This window comes from Taeniopygia guttata, chromosome 2 (genome assembly GCF_048771995.1).
Source record: "Taeniopygia guttata chromosome 2, bTaeGut7.mat, whole genome shotgun sequence".
Lineage (NCBI taxonomy): Eukaryota > Metazoa > Chordata > Aves > Passeriformes > Estrildidae > Taeniopygia > Taeniopygia guttata.
The window spans coordinates 20798076-20817438 of NC_133026.1; the positions used below are offsets into that span (position 1 = coordinate 20798076).

The window sequence follows — 19363 nt, forward strand, 5'->3', positions numbered from 1 at the left end:
CAAAAAACATGGGTTCATCTCTGCTTTTCTAAATCCTCATAGCAGCCAGCATACTCCATCTATACTTGGATTTCTTTCACTGTAGCCAGAAGTGAACCATTTATAAGGTAGTCGCTGTTCCATCTTCTGTATTTATTATCCCTTAGCTCATAAAGAAGATTGTTAAGGGAAATATAAAGCAGTACAGAGAATCCAGTTTAAAACAGCACACTTGGGATATAAGTTTCTGTCTGGGTTCCTCCCAGGAAGAAAAACTTTGGTGAGGAGGGAACTTGGATAATTCTGTGGAAATTATTAAAAGGGCTGATTAAAAAAAAAAAAAAAAGGCTTCTGTAGTGCTAATTTTAGTGTAAGAGTTCTTATCTAATACACTAGTTTTAATATTCTACAGGCTGAAAGCTGGTATTCTTTGTCTCAGTCTCTGAGAGAGTAAGTAACAGCAGTATTGCAAGAGCTCTAATCATCAAGATTACAAAGCAGATTACAGATTTCAGATCACAAATCAGACACCTATCCCTCCAAAAGCAGGAGGAAATAATTAGTTAAAAATAAATAACCTAATAATATACACACATTTTAATTTTTTACTTCTTTTTTTCTGTAGTGGTCTGTTAGGAAAACTTGGGTCACATTTCTAAGCCAGATTTCTAATCCTTCAGTCAGCATTCTCAAGAAAACATATGACTTGAGGATCTGGGGTTTGATGATAAGCCCTACATATCACAAAACACCATGGGAGCTGGCAGCACAGCCAGGTCATTATAAGGATTTACAAAGCAGCACAAAGCTCTTATGGTGACCAGGACCCTAAACTAAGCTGTTTATTATATGCATACATTAAAGCATATTGGTGATGGAACACATAAATGACTAAAATTCTAGATAAAGACTTTCATAGATAATAATTTTAGGTAAAGTAGTGCAGGAAACCTTTTGAATTTGTCAACACCAAAGCACAAGCCAATGGCAGAAAATTATTAACCTTTTTCTGTGTCCTGTTTCTCTGTTCTCTCCATGATGAATCAGGAACATGAGTCTGGGAGCTAGCTTTGGGAGCATTTATCCCACAGAAAATTTTTGCAACAGAGGCCTTCCACATGACCCAGAATGCAAAAAAACACCACTATTAAAACTAAAAATGTTTTAGTAGTTAGAATGGCTAGAGAACAGACATGGAAATGACCTGCCTTAGACTCGAAGGGCCTGAAGTATAGCTCCATCCCTTCCCCCTAAATTGTTATGCAATTAAAGAGTTAAGCATAAACATAGCTACACTGCAGCTGTGCTGTGTTAGAAAGCATATCTCAGAGATCTGTGGCAACCAGCTTAAATGATTCTTTTACTTACTCTCTCAGTTCTATTATAATTAGTCTAAACCTGTCTATTTGGTAGGAACTATTTAATTTCTTATATTTGCAACCTGTAAGACCTGAAATGGGGAAGTGGAGGACAAGAATGAATCCCCAGGGTCACCAAATCCAGCCCACAATTTTATGTCACTCCCCCTTTTTTTTCTCCCTATGTCTTTCTTTTTTTTTTTCTTTTGTTTAAAGCTACATAATGTGGACCCATCCTTAAATTAATCAAACTGTATCTTAAGAACCAGTGAAATGTTTTCTCCTTTCTACATCTGTTATACTGATTGGATCATTGCTTTAGAAACTTAATTCCTAATAAAAACTCTACATATCTGTACTCATGCACATTTTTTAACTTCTGAATTAGTCCTGTCACTGAGAATGTGTTCTATTTTTCCTTTCTTCATGCTTCTTGATGTTTATCTGCACTTGCTAAGCCAAACAAGTTAAGCTCTTCTAGTGTCTCTTGCCTACCAATCTACTAATTTCCTACTATCTCCACAATCTGTCCTACTTGGTCTCTTTTGATTTTCAGAACATCAGTGCCCATGGTTATCCACATTTTTCCAGGTGACACATCACCATTGCCTTGTGCAGTGGCATCAGGATTTCCTGTTTCGCCTGAAAACACCTGGTGCAGTTCACATTTGTTCTTGCCCTTTTTGTAGTCACAGCCCAAAATTTACTCATTTCATACTATATTATAGCAAATATTTTTATTCTTAGACTTTGTCTGTGCTTTGTAAAGAGCTTCTTTTTAATTATTGCTTAGATTCTACCTCAGGATTAATTCACACTATTTTCTTCTTCCCAGCTCATTCATTGCTCAGAGGAAAAAAAAAAAAAAAAAAAAAAAAAAAAAAAAGCAATTCATTTAAATGTAAGACCTTAAGTAAAACTCTTGTGTCCTCAAGTTCTAGGGATTATACCCCTTTCTAACTTATTGTCTCTTATAGCCAAGAACATGGGAAAAGAAATTTAGATATAAAATCCTCTCTAACAGGTTTGACCATGGGGAATGCTTGAAAACAATGTAGCTTCTCCTCATAGCTTGAAACTATATTTAGTTTCCATCACCACTGCTTTTCAGAAATTCAAGAATCCTGCCATTTGTGTTCAGCAAGACATCCCTTTTAGTTTCCATTCTCTGCTTACTTGGGCTTTTAGGACAAAGCCATCTAGGCAGGTGAAACTGCTTCTGTGTTGCCTATTTATTACAGACAGTGTTCTGGTAAAAACTGAACAAAACAACTCAAATGTAAGAAATCCCATGAAACAGCTGGATTCTGGTCTTAGTTTATACTGTTGACATTCAGCAGTAAGATCTGTCCAAGAAGAGTTATAATGCACAGGAGCACAGGATGTTTGCTCCTCTGTCTGTTGAAAATAGAAATTTCCTGTTAATTGAGCAGACATATGACATTAATTTATCTTTGTTTCTTTTCTTTTTAAAGTTTGCTCGCACAACTACACTTCTGACACTGGCACGCTAACATCTCCAAACTACCCCAATAACTACCCTGTCCGGACTGAGTGCACCTACACCATCACAGTGGGAATAAACAGACACATCGTGCTGAGCTTCACCAACTTCACCTTGGAAGGGAACAAACACTGCACTGAGGATTATGTAGAAATCAGGCAAGGCTAATTATTTCTCTTGTCCTCAGTACTGATTTGTATGTTGGCCAAACCCACTTAAGCATGTTCAGAATCTTTATTCTTAACTATACACCTTGCTGTCAGTGTGAGAAATGGACTTACCAGAGAGCTTTAAAGGCTACCTTTTCCTCCTCTCATCCTGCTCTGTTGTCAGCTTTCCCACTTGACAAATTCCAGTTGTGAGAGCAAATGGAGTGTGTGGACTCTGTTCTCATGCACTGTATTTGGGTTGTTTTCCTTAGTGCAGAAACAAGGAGTTTTATTGTCTGTTTTGTGACGTATTCTCCATGATGTTTGTAAAGTCGTGGCAGTCCGGTAAGTTCCAGGTGATTGGAAAAGGGGAAACATTGCACTCATTCTTAAAAAGGGTAGAAAAGAGGACCTGGGAATTATTGACCTGCATGCCTCACCTCTGTGCCTGGGAATAACATGGAACAGATCCTCCTGGAAGCTCTGCTAAGGCACATGGAAGACAGGAGACAGCCAGCATGACTTCACCAAGGGCATTCTTGACCAACCCAGTGGCCTTCTGTGATGGAATGACTAATCAGTGGATGAATGAGAAACTACAGATGTCATCTGTGTGGAGTTCTGTAAAGCTTTTGACACAGTCCCCCACAACATTCTGCTCATTAAGTTGGAGAGAGATAGATTGGATGGGTGGATGGTTTGGAAGACAAGGAATTGATTGAATTGTCACATCCAGAGAGTAGTGGTCAATGGCTTGATGTGCCTATGAGTTCTCTGACAAGTGATCCCTCAGGGGTCTGTTCTGGGATCAGAGTTATTTAATATCTCCAACAATGACATAGATAATGGGATCAAGTGCACCCTCAGCAAGTTTGCAGGTGATATCAAGCTGAGTGGTGCAGCTGACACACCTGAGGGACACGATGCCATCCATCCAGAGGGACCTAGATAAGCTTGACCTGTTGGCCCATGTGAACCTTATGAAGTTCAACAAGTACAAGGTCCTGCTCCTGGTTTGGAGCAGCTCTCTGTATCAATACAGGCTGGGGAGTGAACAGATCAAGAGCAGCCCAGGGGAGAGGTGAGGTGAGAGCAGTGAGGTGGTGGATGAAAAATCAGAGGATGTGGCAATGTGCCCTTGCAACCCAGAAAGCCAGCTGTATCCTAGGCTGCATCAAAAGCAGCACAGGCAACAGGCCAAGGGAGTTGATTCTGCCCCTCTACTCTGCCTTGGTGAGAGAAACCCCACCTGGAATGCTGCATCCAGCTCTGGGGCCCCCAGCATAAGGACACAGACTTCTTGGAGCAGGTTCAAAGCAGGACCATGGCAATCTGAGGGCTGGAGCAGTCTCATGTGAAAACAAGCCGAGGGAGTTTGGATTATTCAGAAGAAATGTTTTACAATGAGGGCAGTAAGGCACTGGAACAGATTGCCCACAGAAGTAACTGATGCCCCATCCCTGGATATGTTCAAGGTCAGGCTGGGTGAGGCTCTGAGCAACCTGATCTATTTGAAAACGTCCCTGTTCCTTTCAGAGTTGGGTGTCATAGATGACCTTTAAATGCCCCTTCCAACTCAAACTATTCTATATTCTATATTCTATATTCTATATTCTATATTCTATATTCTATATTCTATATTCTATATTCTATATTCTATATTCTATATTCTATATTCTATATTCTATATTCTATATTCTGTTTTATATTTATTGTCTTTAGACAGCAGCTACTCTAGAGGATAACAAGAGGAGCATGTAAATAATCTGCTGTATTTTTCTATACTGGCATCACCATTAAACTTAGGATAGTAACCTAGTGATTTCTAGGAGATTTTACAGGACAGAGACAAACAGAAGAAAGGAATATTTGCAGGAAGGTTACCTGCTCACAGTAGAGCAGCACCAAGTGCATATCCTTTCTGCTGCGTGCCTGCAGATGGATTTGCAATTTGTGGTGTTGGTGCAGCCATTCCTGTCCTCATGAGCCAGCCCTCTGGGTGAACCATATCTGAAGAATGCAGTGTGGTTTTGCAGTCTGATCATGCTAAGAGTTTCCATTACCTCACTGAGCACCATGATAAAGCTCATCCTGAACGTTAAACCAGATATTCTGTATGGGTTATTCCTTGGTAAATAGTATCTTATTTTTAAAACCAATCAAAAATCTGCTTGCTGAAGTTGAAGTATTGAGATTCTGAATTCCATCTAAATTAGCTGAGTTTTTTCAGCTGTACATACCAACCCGAGAAAGTTATGAAAACCTGAAAAGCTTTCTCAATATTCTCTAAGTAAAGCATTTATTTTTTTTTCTTTTTAGAAAAACAATCTGAGAATAAATTCAATATAACTTTATTTTAACAATTAACACTTTAATTTGGGGTGACACAAAAGTGATTTTTTTTTCACTTTTCCCCCTTAGGAACAGAAAACATTTATATATAGTATAAATCTAACTCAGTTTTCACTGTGAATAGTTCAGATGTGTTAAACAGGTTAGGATATGGGCAGAAAGTTCGAAGTGCAACTCAGCACATTGCTACTGCCATAATTGGATTTTTAGAATGCCTCTTCAAACCTGAAACTGTTAAATGGGGTAGCTACACAGGTTTTAAGTGAAGTGCCACTCTTATTTCTTGTTCTGAGATGTCCTCTGATAAACTGCATTCAGTCAACTAAGAAAATTGTTCATCTCACCACAGCTGCAGAGGCCAAGATGCAAGTGAGGGGAGGTTCTGGCACACTTCAACAGTGACATGAGACAGCAGCAAGCAGTTTAAGCTAGGAGGATGACAAGAAAACAGAGTTGCAAAGGCGAAGTAGAATTTTTTCTCAAAAGCAGCTGTGAACCTGTGAATATGCAATTGAAAGTATTCCTGTCCACTTAAAAAGCATCATAGGGAGATCATACCATATACAAGTATAAATTATCTGTTATTGTCCTACTGACCTGTAGGTTGATTGTAGTATGAAAGTGCTTAAAGACAAGGTCAGGAAGCAATTGATAAGCAGGTTGTCACCCTCGTTTTTATTCCCATAAGGCATGTGCAGGAGGCAAAACAGAAAATTAGTTGTGAATCCTTACTACAGTATGAAAAAAATGTTATTGGAAATATTACTTAATTTTAAAACAGGAAAATAAGTGGTTGTAGAACCAATTCTGAAAACTAAAAAAATATTTCAAAATATGCATCATATCAGTGAAATGAATTCAGGAATGAATTCCCATTTGTAAGGTGGCAAATAAACATGTTTTTTTAAATAAATCAGCTCATCTAGGTTTGCGCCAGGCTAAAGAGTGAAGAGTGAGAAAATTACTGCTTCAAATTCAAAGATTACCTTTGGTTGCCCCAATGATTGTCACCTTGTGGAATATAGAGAATCAAGTCTACCTGAGACACTTCTCAAGCTTGTCATTGTGTTGACACACTCAGGCTGCTGAGATGAGAGAGCGACGTGGTTGTGGCAAGCAGGTGGTTGTGGCAGGGCTTACTACTGCAAGTAGCAAGACTCAGTATTTGGTAGCAGTATTTCTGTTGAAGATGAAGAGCCAGGATCTTTCCTAGGCCTGAAAGAATCACAAGATTTTTGATTTGCTAGCATTTCTCATGGTATCTCTCTTTTTCTTCTTTACCATTCTAGAGATGGAGGCTATGAAACTTCTCCTCCTCTTGGAAAATACTGTGGTACAGACCTGCCTCCTGTTATAATCTCTCATGGTAACAAGCTGTGGATAAAGTTTGTAAGTGATGTGTTTGGCACAAGAGAGGGATTTTCAGCAGAGTGGGATGGTACCTCGGCAGGTAAAATGACTGCATGAAGTATAGAACTATTTTACACATCTTATTTTTGATCATTGTATTTAATTTCTCACCTTTTTCCCCTCATTTTTTCTGCTTCCAATATTCTAAAGTCTGACTGTTAATTATATGGTGATATGTATGCATGTTGTTAAGAACAAAGATATTTCCTGATCCTTGGGCTTTATATTTTACCACAGAAAAGAGCATACTATTCCCTAGATATAAAGTAGCTCCAATTTCCTCTTATGTTTAAAAAAGCAATAATTAAGAATATAATGAAGAGGTTTCTAATTTCTAATACTTGTCCATCAAAAGCGCCCTTCAAATTAGATAGGTAATACTTCTATTTGCTATGGGCTGTCTTCTGCTTACAACATTAATGGCTGGATGCAGATTTTTGGGGCATTACTGAAGATGTTCAGGGCATGTGAAGGAGGTCAGTAGTAAGAATCGCACATGCCTGGTTTAATACTCCCCTCCTCTAGTTGTTAAATGTTGCTTTGCTTTCTCTGCTATTTTCAGGTTGTGGTGGGACTTTCATAGCAGCTTCTGGCATCCTCATGTCTCCCAACTACCCTATGCCATATTACCACAATTCAGAGTGCTACTGGCTGCTCAAAGGGAACCGAGGAAGTCCATTTGAAATCCAGTTTGAGCAGTTCCATCTAGAGCATCATCAGAAGTGCAGCTTTGATTACCTTGCGGTAGGTGCCCTGGGACACTTTGCTCCACAGGAGTCAGATGAGTATGCTGAGCACAAAGGCCAGGAAAAACAAAGGGCCTTGGTTTTAAAGGGGTCCTAAGTGAACAGACTCAGAATAGGAAAGCTCCTTGCTGTTAAGAACAAAGATATTTCCTGATCCTTGGGCTTTCTTTTTTACCACAGAAAAGAAAGCCTTGCCTTCTCATGGCTCTTCATCTCACAGAGCCATGAGAGGCAAGGCAGCAGTGTCTGCATAGCTGGTGGTAAGAAAAGGATTTATGTCTAGATAGAAAGAATTTGGTAGATAGAAACAAGAATCTTTCTGTATCTTTTAAATTTTCTGTGTTTTGAACCAAGGCCTTGGTATGCTTTCTTAGTAAATTACATGGAACAAAGCACAATGTTGTCAATAATCATATTGTTAATACCAATTTTCATATTTGAATTGTTGCATAAATTATTTGAATATTTCTAATGAAATTAGAATAAAGTGCAGTGTTCCCCTCTTGGTGACTAAGCCCCTAAAAACCCACCAGTATTCAGTTACTGGCTTCCTGTTTTTGCTTGTTTCTGAAATGCCTGCTAGGCTTCCTCTGAACAGAAGTGGAATTTAACCTCTTGTATACCCAGTAACATCTCCCAAAGTAGACATTTGTCAGGGGAGAATTAATCAGAATAGTGATGTCATCAGCTTTATTATCTTTTCGGGTTTTTTTTGTTTTTGTTTTGTTTTGTTTTGTTTTTTTTAGATATATGATGGCAACAGCAGCAATGCTAAACAGCTAGGTAAATTTTGTGGGGATCAGATACCACAAACCATCCATTCCAGTGGAGACAGCGTGTACCTAAAACTAAGGACAGACAATAGTCTGCAAGGTGGAGGTTTCTTAGCCAAATACAAACAGGGTAAGTAAAGGAAGAGAAAATGTTTCTACAGCTCATGTTTTCTGATCATGTCTGCTTGCAGCCCATGATCTTACATATTTATCTGCACAGTAAAATCTACAGAGCATACCAACAACCCAGATTTTCTATTCTGGTACAGTTACAGAGACCTAAAAATTATCTGCCCATTTACCTGTGATGGAGATAATCTCCTCCTTAGGGGAAAGCTAGTAAGGTGGTTCTATTTCTATTACCTGGACCAGTAGTACTTACCACTCCAGATTTACTCAGAATAAGAAGTGCTGGAAGTCCATAGCAGGGTAGATTTGGCTGTTCTTGCTCTTCTGTTCCTTCAGGCTCCTGACTTTTTAAAGTAGAAGGCAGGTATGGCAAGATTCTCTGATCTTAGAGCTGCTTTTGGGGAAGGATGACAAAGGATAATTGAGTTTCTGTCAGCCAGACTGCATTATTGTGGGTGCTTGGGATAATTTAGACTATCGGGAACATTGTAAAAAGCTTCATTTATTAATATCTTGTGGTAAGGGTAATACTTTCCTTGCAAACATGTTTTTGCAAAATAGCACTACCCCAGAAATATCAGAATAATAGCATTTGGAGAAAAATACAAGAAGACACATGACAAAGTTATTTTTTTCCCAGTCATAATCTGTTTACTTTTCTCTTTATATACTTTACATTTTTTATGGTTAAATGCACATTGGAAAATGTGTAATTTCATCACATACAAAGTGATTTGCAAGCATCTTTGTGTCCTCTAAATATGACATGCCCAAGTGACAAAGATTGTTGTAGGTTTATAGATGTGAAGTTTTCCTGGGTTTGGACAATAGTAAATGGGTTACAAAAAAACCCAGAGCTATTCATCCATGTGTGACAATGCAGTAATTAGAAGAGGGAGGAAGCCTTGGCTCATTCCTTACAGATATCACTACCATGTACTTTTCAGACTGTAATGTCAAGAGGATATATTAGAAAAGGTTCCCCCTGCCTTTCATTAATTAAACAGAAAGAGCACTTTCAAAGCACTCAGATATAGAACCTGAGCTATTAGATAATGTGATTTACATTCATATTTAATTCCTGAAGATGCATCAGAGAAAGCTTTTAATGGCTTGCCCAAAAGCTAAAATTATGTAGGCAGTATGTTGTAAAATAAGGAAGCTTAGATACCAGATACATTTGCATGTACATGAAAGAAATTTAATGATTAATTGGAAAATGTTGCAAAGGAAAACATGGTGTGAAGTTATCCTTCAAAGGCACCTTTGTGCCTGATGTGATTCTAATAAAATCCTGATGGCAGGGGGTAGCAGATTTTACCTGTCTTGCATTCTTCAAAACTCATTTTCTGCTCTTTGTCCTGCCCTTTCAAAAAGTCATATGCTTCAGAGTAGCTTTGCAGACAAGCTCCACTCTACTCCACCTGACCCTGACCTTCAGCTGTATCCCAAGTATTTTGAAATACTGAAAGCACAGACCTTTAAATTGCTTGGATAGAATAAAAAAGTGCAGGAGGTGGGTGTACTCTCTGTGGTGATGACAATAGAACAGATATACAAGTGAATCTCAGCTATTTCTGCTGTTCAAACACTGCAGATTTGCTGCACAAACCAAACAGGCTGGTCTGCTCCCGGCCTCCTGCCCACTTCCCTGTGCATTAATGACACTGCTCTGCTCCCAGTACACTTTATGTGCTCTCTCCAGACAAGGGATTGCCCACACTGATATTTTTTGTTTTTAGGGAAAGGTGGATGCAGGAAAATGAGACTCACTGACCTAATGCCATAATTGTAATTGTGTTCTTTATCTAGTTTAGTTTATTTTCATTTTCTCTGCACTTCAAGGAAAGCTCTTATTATTCGAGGTGAGTGTCCAGTTCTTATGCTAGGATGCTATTGAATGTCTCACAAGGAAAATTATGGCTCCTTTTAAAAAAATTTCATTATCACATTCTCTTCCTGGGGCTAGAAAGCCCAATACTAGTAGTGTACTTTCCATTAGTTGTTTTAGCCAAGGATCATAATTTTTTCCTAGTTAGCAGAATTAAATCACTTTTATCTATTTGTCGATATTTGTTGAGCAGCTCCCCAGATTGTTTCAAATGACAAGGTACATTTTTATGGTTAGTTAAAAAAAAAAAAAAAAAGAAAAAAAAGAAAAAAAAAAAGTGTTTCATGAATATGCCTGAAGACTTAAAGAAGACTGCCCAAAAATATGTATGTTCAAAAATATGTACTGATGGGTCTGCAAGTGTCAGAAAAGAAGGTCATAATAATGCTGAAAGATGTGAGATTGAATAGCTGCAGTTTTGGTTGAAACATATACAATATGTTCTTCAAGAGGTCACCATTCTCTTTCTGCATGGCTTCTCTAATCTGAAAAAAATATTTCTCATGTTGTAATGCTATCAGTAACTTCAATTAGTAATTTTTGAGATATTGGATTAACAATATTGAACAAAAACAATCTATTACCACTTTTTTTTTTTTCAGTTTGCCGTGAAGTGCTGACTGTTAATCGTAGCCATGGCATATTGGAAAGTTTAAATTATCCAAATAATTACCCATTAAATGAGCACTGCAACTGGACTATCCAAACCACCAAGGGGAACACTCTGAACTATAGCTTCACAGCCTTTGATTTAGAAGATGGATCTGACTGTGATCGTGACTTCTTGAAGGTATGTGCCCAGATTCCAGAAACAAGAAAAATCAAGTCTTTAACAATACAGAAAAATAAAAAGATTGCAGAAGAGCAAGGGGAAATTTATCTTATCTAAATTTAACCATTAAAGCTCAAGTGATAAATCCAAACTATTTAACCCTGTTTCCTCAGTGATCAGTAGGGAGTGAAGCATTGCTGCCTCAAGAGAGGTGTGTGCCTCCGAGAGGAGGAATCACTCTGCAGGTGCCTGGGTTGCTACAGTCTGACTTCCACCTTAGGCTAGATGCACTGGCTTTTATGGGAAAAGTGAGATGTTGTGATTCCAGCTCCATGCAAAGAAGGGGGAATCCTGAGATTAGTAAATGGATTGCAAAAAGGCAGTGAGCTCTGTTATTTTCCTCTTGTTTTGATCTGAGAAGGAATGAGGAATGTTCAAAAACTTTGATAAATGTCTACATTTTTAAAGGGAATGTTCCTGTATATCTTGTTTATTCTTTACATAATTCATCTGCATCTTTAAAGGGACTAAAAGAAAATGAATGTGCCCACAAAAAAAATGTGATATTTTTAGGCAAATAAAACCATAGAGTTAATCTAAAGCCCAGTACCCTTCATTTTAATTTCCTCAAAAAAAAATTTTTTCAAGGATAAAAACAAGTTTTCTCAAAATTTTCTGGGAAAACAGAAAAGTTACTTTCTCTCAATTTTGTACTTAGTACTGTAGAATATAGAGGGTAGTCATGATCAGTCTATACTGTGGATTATAATCTCCTGCCTACAATTCTGCTATTTTGCTGGACTAATTCATCCTTCAGATCTCACCCTTGTGCAGGATGCCAGCATGCAGCCCCTGTGCTCTACTTAGGTTTTTGCACAAGAGGAACTAAAATTTAGAGAAATCTTAGAGAAGACAGCTTGCAGCCAGGGAGAGGACTATGGAATAGTACCTGTATTTCTGGGGATATTTACACCCAGGTATTGCAGAAGGTTCAGCAACAGACCAATTGATGGCCTAACCTGTTCCTTGTAGATGTCCTACCTCACCCCCTTTACCTTGTTACTATGGCAGCTTTCACAGCTCAAAATTGGTAGTAAGTTGGCAAAAGTGATGTTCTTCCAGCCTTCTTGTCTTTGTGGCTAGGAATGGAAAGAAAGAATAGACATGTGAAGAAAATAAACAAGGAAGCACTGTATTGAGAACTAACTATTAAGCCCTGGTTTGTTTTTGTGAGGAGGCTGAAAAAGAAACATTGGAGCCAAGTGGAAAAGCCAGTGCTAGTCTCAAGATGCCTAAAGCCTTGACCCATGGAAAGCAGGAACCCTGCACACAGTAGCCAGCCTGTGAGGAGCAAGAAACTTGCCAGATTCACTATTGTAGACATAAGTCAAGGGTGGGGGAATAGTGCCAGGAGCAAGGACCTGATCCAAGGCACTTAAAAGAACAGAAATAAAACATATTGGAGAAAGTGAGGAGACAGGAGCACTCTTTGCTTAACAATTTTTCACTGCTTTCAATCAAAGAAAATACAGACTAAAAGAGGTATAAAAAAGAAAAAAACAAGGGGAAAATAAAGTCATGGAAGTGTGTTAAGGAGGCTTCTATTCACAATTCATGTAACATTACTTACAAGTCTTTCTCCAAATGCCATTAAGAAATACCACTTGGAAAAGATGTTCTCATTTGGTTGTTGCATGCTGCACAAATATGTGCCATAGTGTAAAAAGAGAAGGAGGTTGAACCAGCCAGGGAATTGAATAGTGTTTGTTCCCACCCTGCATCTTGCGAAAGGGGAACACATTGGCAAGGCTGGGAATGTGCTGTGGTGTAGGGGAAAGGGGGAATCATCTGCAACAAGCGTACAGTTCACTTGCGAAGCAGACTGCAGATATTTGGGACTTTTCTGTTTGAAATCCATGTGGAGTCTGACACTGCTGGAAATAGGAAAAAAAGGAAATTTAAAAGAAACCTCATAGCCATTCAGCTAAAATAAATTATTTTTCTGCCACATGACAGTTTTGAGATCCCTTTATTTCAGAGAGGTCTGAGAGGGGAAAGATCTGATGCTCTCTCCAAGAGACATAAACCCGTTCACTGTAGTCTAAGTAGGTGTGGCAGGGACCACACACCAGAGTCTCTCACCATTTTCTTGAAGGAAATGGGAACTTACAGCTCAGGCACTTTCCATGTAGCTATGCTCATGGACCACAGTGGCCACTGGTGCTGATCAAATGCTCTTTTCCCTCGGAGCTTTTAAGGGTCCCTTCCCCTGTCTTGTTTTGGGTTTGTGGCAGCAGCTCTCCCACCTCAGGCACTTACAGCAGACAGCAACACTCTCTTTGTCTTCTTAGCTCTGTGGCAGCTCTGACAGTAGCAGCATGCTGCTCCATGGCAGCTAGCAGATGGCAGGCTTGGTGACAATATTTCCTCCTACTTGCTGGGAGGCTGGGGACAGGAAGGACAAGAGTTAGCTGTTAGGCTGGATTAGCTGATGATCACAGCTGTAGTGGCAGAAGGAGTAAGGTAAAGTGGTATATGATGCAAGGACAAGACTAAATGTTGCAGAGATGTTATGGCAGAGGCATGACCTGCCTTAGAAAACTACTGTCAAGAAATGGCAGTTGAAAAAAAAAATCCAGAAGTAGTAAAGCCATCTTTAAAAGTTAGCGTAAGAAATAGATTTATGGACATGTGAACATATTTTTATAGTATCAAACTAAAGCTCTAATTTTTTTTGAAATCTTGCTGAATTCTGAAGGGGAAAATCAAAGTGCTTGGTGGGGTGGGGACAGCTTGACTGAGCAAGCTGTTTTCCTGAGTGCTGCTGAACCTTGCTTGCTGAACAGAATGCTTTTGCTCCCAGTCTTTATACTGGAAAAGGGTCTGTTCTTCAGCTTTGTGTTTAATTATGACTGACACTCTGACCCAAACCCACATAAAAAGAGCATTTTGCTTCATGACTAATTCAGTCAGATATATACAGTTAAATAGGTATTTGCTCCCTAGCTTAGTCCACATGTGAGTCAGAAGTTATATGTGTAATGTCAAAACCAAAAATTTCTACACATGGGTATTCCTAGTGATTTTCAGTTACCAAAGACATTATCATGCCATAGAGCAAATAACTGTTTCACATTAAGGGAGGGAAAAATATAGTCAGCTGTCCAGCGAGTACAAGTACAAATACAGTGCATGGTTCTTCTAGACTGAAATTCAGTCACATCTGTACAATGAGAAGTCAGCTGTGTATTGTGTTACCTATTTCCTTTTCTCCTTTGATCATGAGAGGCTTCTTGCCAGCTAGGCCACCATTCCACCAGCTGGCAGGTGTTACTCATGGTGAGCAGCGTTCTCTTTCTGCAGGGAGCAGTGGCTGACTCCAGCTTGGTCTGGTCTGGGCAGGACCTGCATCTCCACCACTTTAGCATATGCAACTATTTATACCCGTGTTAAGTGGGAAGGAAAAAACTCTGTTCCTCTGACTTTGGGGCAATTCTCTGCCTCTGTATGTAGGTGCCAGAAACTGAGAAGGGGCAATGTGGGAGGGAAGCAAAACTGCAGTTTTTTATTATGTCAGTCTCTAGGATGGATCTCATATGAGCACTTACCCAGCAAGTGAGCACTGTGCAGTGTTTCATGTCCTGTCAGAGGATATTGGCTCATCACTAGTAATGCTCATAGGATGTGTGACATTTTGGAAGGAGTTTTGCAGTGAAGTTGCAAGAATATGAGATTAATTGTTTCTGATACCGACATGTACAGAAGTGACAATAATAAGATACAAGACATATCAAATAGCAGAACGTTTGCTGGTGATGCTACACTAACTGTAATTAGATTGGATAGTCTTTACCTTATATTGCTTGCTGTGCCTTGGCTAAATAACCTGACATTAGTCTTTCTAGAGGAGTCATGGGGCTGTAAGTAGTGAGATATTGCAGGCAGTGACATAGAAATGTCATTCTTTCCTCTACATACATCACATTATTAGCTGAACAAGCATATATTTAAGTCCCCATCCTTAATGATGAATTACCTTCTTATTTGGTATGGCAGAACACAATCTCTGGGGAGGCAAAGCAGGAAGAATATCATGTTTTTGCCCTGAAGATCAGAGTCCTGCTTAGAACTGACATATACTCCTTCCTTATATAAGAAAAATGTTATTTGAAAACCACTGATCATTCTTTCAGTGACAATGTCCTTCTGTGTTCTTCTGCTGAGAAAGTACTACCCTCCTTTGACATCCTGTTTAGCATCTGCTTTTATTAAAGGATTAGGAATGATATTCTCCAATTTAGTACTCCCACAAAAGCCATGCACTGCTCCCCTTTCCCCCTCCAATGGGAGGCACAAAAGGCAAAGATCAAGAGTAGACATAAGAAAATTAACAGTATCACCAACAATATTAACGACAGAGAGTATAAGAAATTATTCATACAGGCAAAATAGACCCCAAACTGTAACAGACAATACCAGACAGCTCCCTCTGCCAGGTTTTCTAGGCCAGAGGGAGCCCCTTCTTCCTGCCCCTGGCCCTGTCCCCTGCCCCTGGCAATTAAGTGAGGTGGTACAGAACAACCCCTGTGTCCTGCCTATGCCCCCTTCCACCTACTGCAAAAAAATTAACCCTGTCCTGGCCAGAACCAGGACAAGGGCAGACCTTGCCAGCCTTTTGCCAGATGTCTGATAAGCAGATAGTAAAATTGTGTCAGGCAGCAAGACAAGTTTCAGAGCTCTCTGTCAAAGTTACACCCCTTTGGTCTGTGCATCTACTGTCAGTGTTAGATTATCATTGGGTTAATACAAAAGAACATCCTATGAGGGCAAACAACTGTCTAATAACAATAAATGCCTTTCTTCTGCTGCAGGCCAGGGCAGAGTTTCACTTTGGACCAGAGCACCGCCTTGCTTGCTTACTGTCAGTGTGCTTAAGCAGCCCAAACTCTTCCAGCAACTGGGCTCAAAGTGGTTAAAATACCACTGCACAATTATATGAGGAATATTATTGAATTAATACAGTAATTAATATGGCATCTGCTCCTGAGATTGGTTTCATTTCCTTTTGGTAGTAGCAGGATATGTTCCCCGCCCCCCCCCCCCCCTTTTTTTTTTTAAACCACAGTAGCATTCCAGGGATGTACAATAATATCCTTTTTCTCCATCTGGGAATAGTGCATTAGATAATTGTCGCTCACACTCATCTGGTCATCCTCTTTTTTTTTATTAGCTTAACATAAAAATATCTTACCCTGTTTCTAGTTTTACTCCCTCTTGCAATTAATAAATATGCTTAAACTCTATTACCATTATTACATTTTATTTATGCGTGTGTCTTTCTAAAGTGCTTCAGGAATTCTTCAAGCACAGGGAATGGCTTTTCTTATGGCCATGCATTGATTTACAAAATGTCACTCATAGTACATCTCCCTGGAGAAGTAGATGATGTATGAAATATACCCACCCAGGTCCTGTACCCAGACATCAAATCACAGCCTGCTGGCCACACTGCCGTGGTATCCATTAACATATTATTCGAGCTGGCAGCACAATAGCACATCCTTGAATTCCTTCAGGGGGTTATGGGCCTCCACAAGAGATCATTCAGTGTAAGACTGTAAGGATAAAAGTTAAAATTCTCCACATGTGCCAATATACATATTTGTTATATACCAATGGTGCAAGGCTTCACCATTGGTATATAATGAAATCTTAGCCCATGCACTGATTTTCAATGAGAGATCTAGATGTTTAAAAGGAGAGTGTCAGGCCAAAAAGCTGTCCACCCTAAACAAGACCAGCTCAGCCCTCTGATTTTTTGTTTTTCTAATTGCCTGCATTGCCAGAATCAAAGTACACTTTGGCTTTGCTGTTTGAAAGGTTACGTAGAAGCAAAATTACAAATGCACACAAAACCCCCGACTCCTCACAATAGTTAAATCTGTAGTGATGACAGGGTTGCCTGGTGCCTACAGAAACCTCAGATGACAAGAAGCACGAGTAAAGCCAGCACAGACTCCTCCTTTCGATGCACAGAATGAGTCAGACCTTCATGGACTCGGCATTTTCCACACCCTGACAGCTCATAGCAATGTGACTTAGCCTGTTCCTTCAGAAAAAACACATGGTACAATAAAATGCCTGTGAAATACCACCACATGATGATAGTGTGCAAGGCCCTTGTTGCATAAAGAATATTTGGGACTCATCTAGTTGTAGCTGGATTCTTGTTTCCTTTGTCCTTCTTCTGTATTCTAGATTTTGCTGGAAAGCCTGGCCATTATACGTGAGACCTGTCTGCTTATCACACCCAGCGCAGGCATTGCAATAAAAAAGTTACATTGTGGCTGGAGAAACTCCATTTAAATCAGTCAAAGATTCCCCTCATCAAAGGGAAGACCCCAGACAGCTCAGAAAAAAACCACCCTGGAGTTTGTGGAAGGTCATGTGCACCCCCTGCACTGTTCCCACAAGCCAGCCTGAAAGCCTAAGAGGCTTTCCCCCCTTTTTTTCTATCTTCCTTTGCTGAGACCAAGCTGCGACTCTTCCTAGTGTCCATAGATATGAATGATGCAAATTTTCTCCAAAAAGGGGGAATTCCCAGAGCCCCTCCTGCCCTCTCTGGCCCTTTATGGTGTCAGTGTGTTATTCCTTCCCCTTACAGTTCATCTGGGCTGGCGAAGCACAGCCCTGGGCACAAGTCAGCAGTGCTGCAAACTGCTCTGGCCACCCTGGGTTTTTCAGAGCAGGCACACTTCTCCACCCCTTTAGGCACAGCCCCTCCCTTCGTAGGGAGCTTTTCACACAGATTTTTGATGAAGAGTAACTTTGGAAATATTATTGTTCAAGCTCAAAAGCAGTCCTGTTCCCTCCACCATGAGTGGATTCTCGCTGCAGAGGAACCGCCTCAATTTCTGCTTTGAGGGCAGCAGTCACTCTACCAAAATAGCAACAGCCTCATCAGCAGGAATGTGATCCCACTGCCTCAAAGGCGTGGATCCCCAGGCAGTCCCTTGGTCAGCAAAAGCTGCAGAGACACTTTAGGGATCCATCTGGATTCTGTCCACCACAGCATGGGGATTAGGAGGAGGTGCCTCTCCAATAGAGCTTTGGATATTTAGAATGACATGCTGCAAAAATAAGGTTTTGAGTGCAGATTTTCAGATGTACTGACTAGGTGGATGTCTCCTAGGCATTCCTTTCTTCAGCAGCAGTTATTTCCTGCTCCTGTATTTTAAAATTTTAAAATGTAATCCAAAAATACACCCTGCATTTCTTATATTCTTATAATTCATTCATTGCTAACAAAATACTGGTTTAATATAATTTCAATAAATAAACCTTCCCTAGACAGACAGGAATGAGCAGATATGACTGTAGTTAAAAATCTTTGGTTTATTTGAGCCTGATTGTGTAGAAGTGTCAAGGGTCCATGCAGTCAGTTACTCAAAGTCTTAATCTGCCTTTGTTTCTGTGAAACAATGTTGTTGTGGTGCTCAGCTAGCACACTGAGCCATATCCTGGAGCTTTAATTTCTTTGGATTTTCCTCTGGCTGACAGACCTGCAGGTTCTTAAGTTTGCACTCTACCCTTCTGGAAAGAAATGTGTTGCTTGGAAATTAATTATTTTTGTTTGTGGTAATTCTTGTTTTAACCATTGATGGTGATCTCTCTTTAAAGTGCATTCTGTTACTTGGATGAGGATTATATTGCCTAGTTTCTGCTTCTTTTTGTTTTCTGGTAATATATTTGTGGCAATGCCATCAAAATTTCCTTTCCAGAATTTCTTTTCCTTTCATTTCCTTTCAGGAAGAGCTATTCAGAAACCTGTAATCACTGCCTCTGGTGTTTAGATCCAAACAATCCCATATCAGCTTTCCCACTTCTAAGAGGAAAGGGATACTTGCGTGTGTCAGACTGCCCTAGAGGCTCTGAGCATGGGTGGGACGCTCATGGCTCTGTTGCACTGATCCAAGGCAATGCCTCCTTTCCTGAGTTCTGCAAATGCAGCCCAGGACTGTTGCTGCTGGTCCCTGTATTAAGGTTTTCTGACAGCAAATAGTTTGTTTCAAGACTTAGTTGGAGACAATTATTAATATAACTGCTCATTATTATGATGATTTCATGACATCTGATGACAGTATTATTTGCAGTACAATGAAAGAGAACTGTCAGTATTCATAGGATATGAATACTGAGCTAATCTAATATTTAGATTTAAATCTAATATTTAGATTTAGATTTTCCCCTCATAAAGTTGGAAGTTTGGTTTTGAAGACTATCACCTCTTGATCAAGACT

The 19363-nt window shown here is 39.7% G+C and overlaps 1 protein-coding gene across 3 annotated transcripts in view; it reads left to right on the forward strand.

Moving 5' to 3' along the window:
• Positions 1-19363, forward strand: part of CUBN (cubilin) — a 144261-nt gene that overhangs the window by 33246 nt on the left and 91652 nt on the right. For all 3 annotated transcript variants that reach the window (XM_072925492.1, XM_072925490.1, XM_072925491.1), the window contains exons 23-27: positions 2813-2999; positions 6632-6792; positions 7315-7496; positions 8245-8401; positions 10894-11081. In XM_072925492.1, the coding sequence (XP_072781593.1) occupies positions 2813-2999; positions 6632-6792; positions 7315-7496; positions 8245-8401; positions 10894-11081 (875 nt within the window). The remainder of the gene's footprint in view (positions 1-2812; positions 3000-6631; positions 6793-7314; positions 7497-8244; positions 8402-10893; positions 11082-19363) is intronic.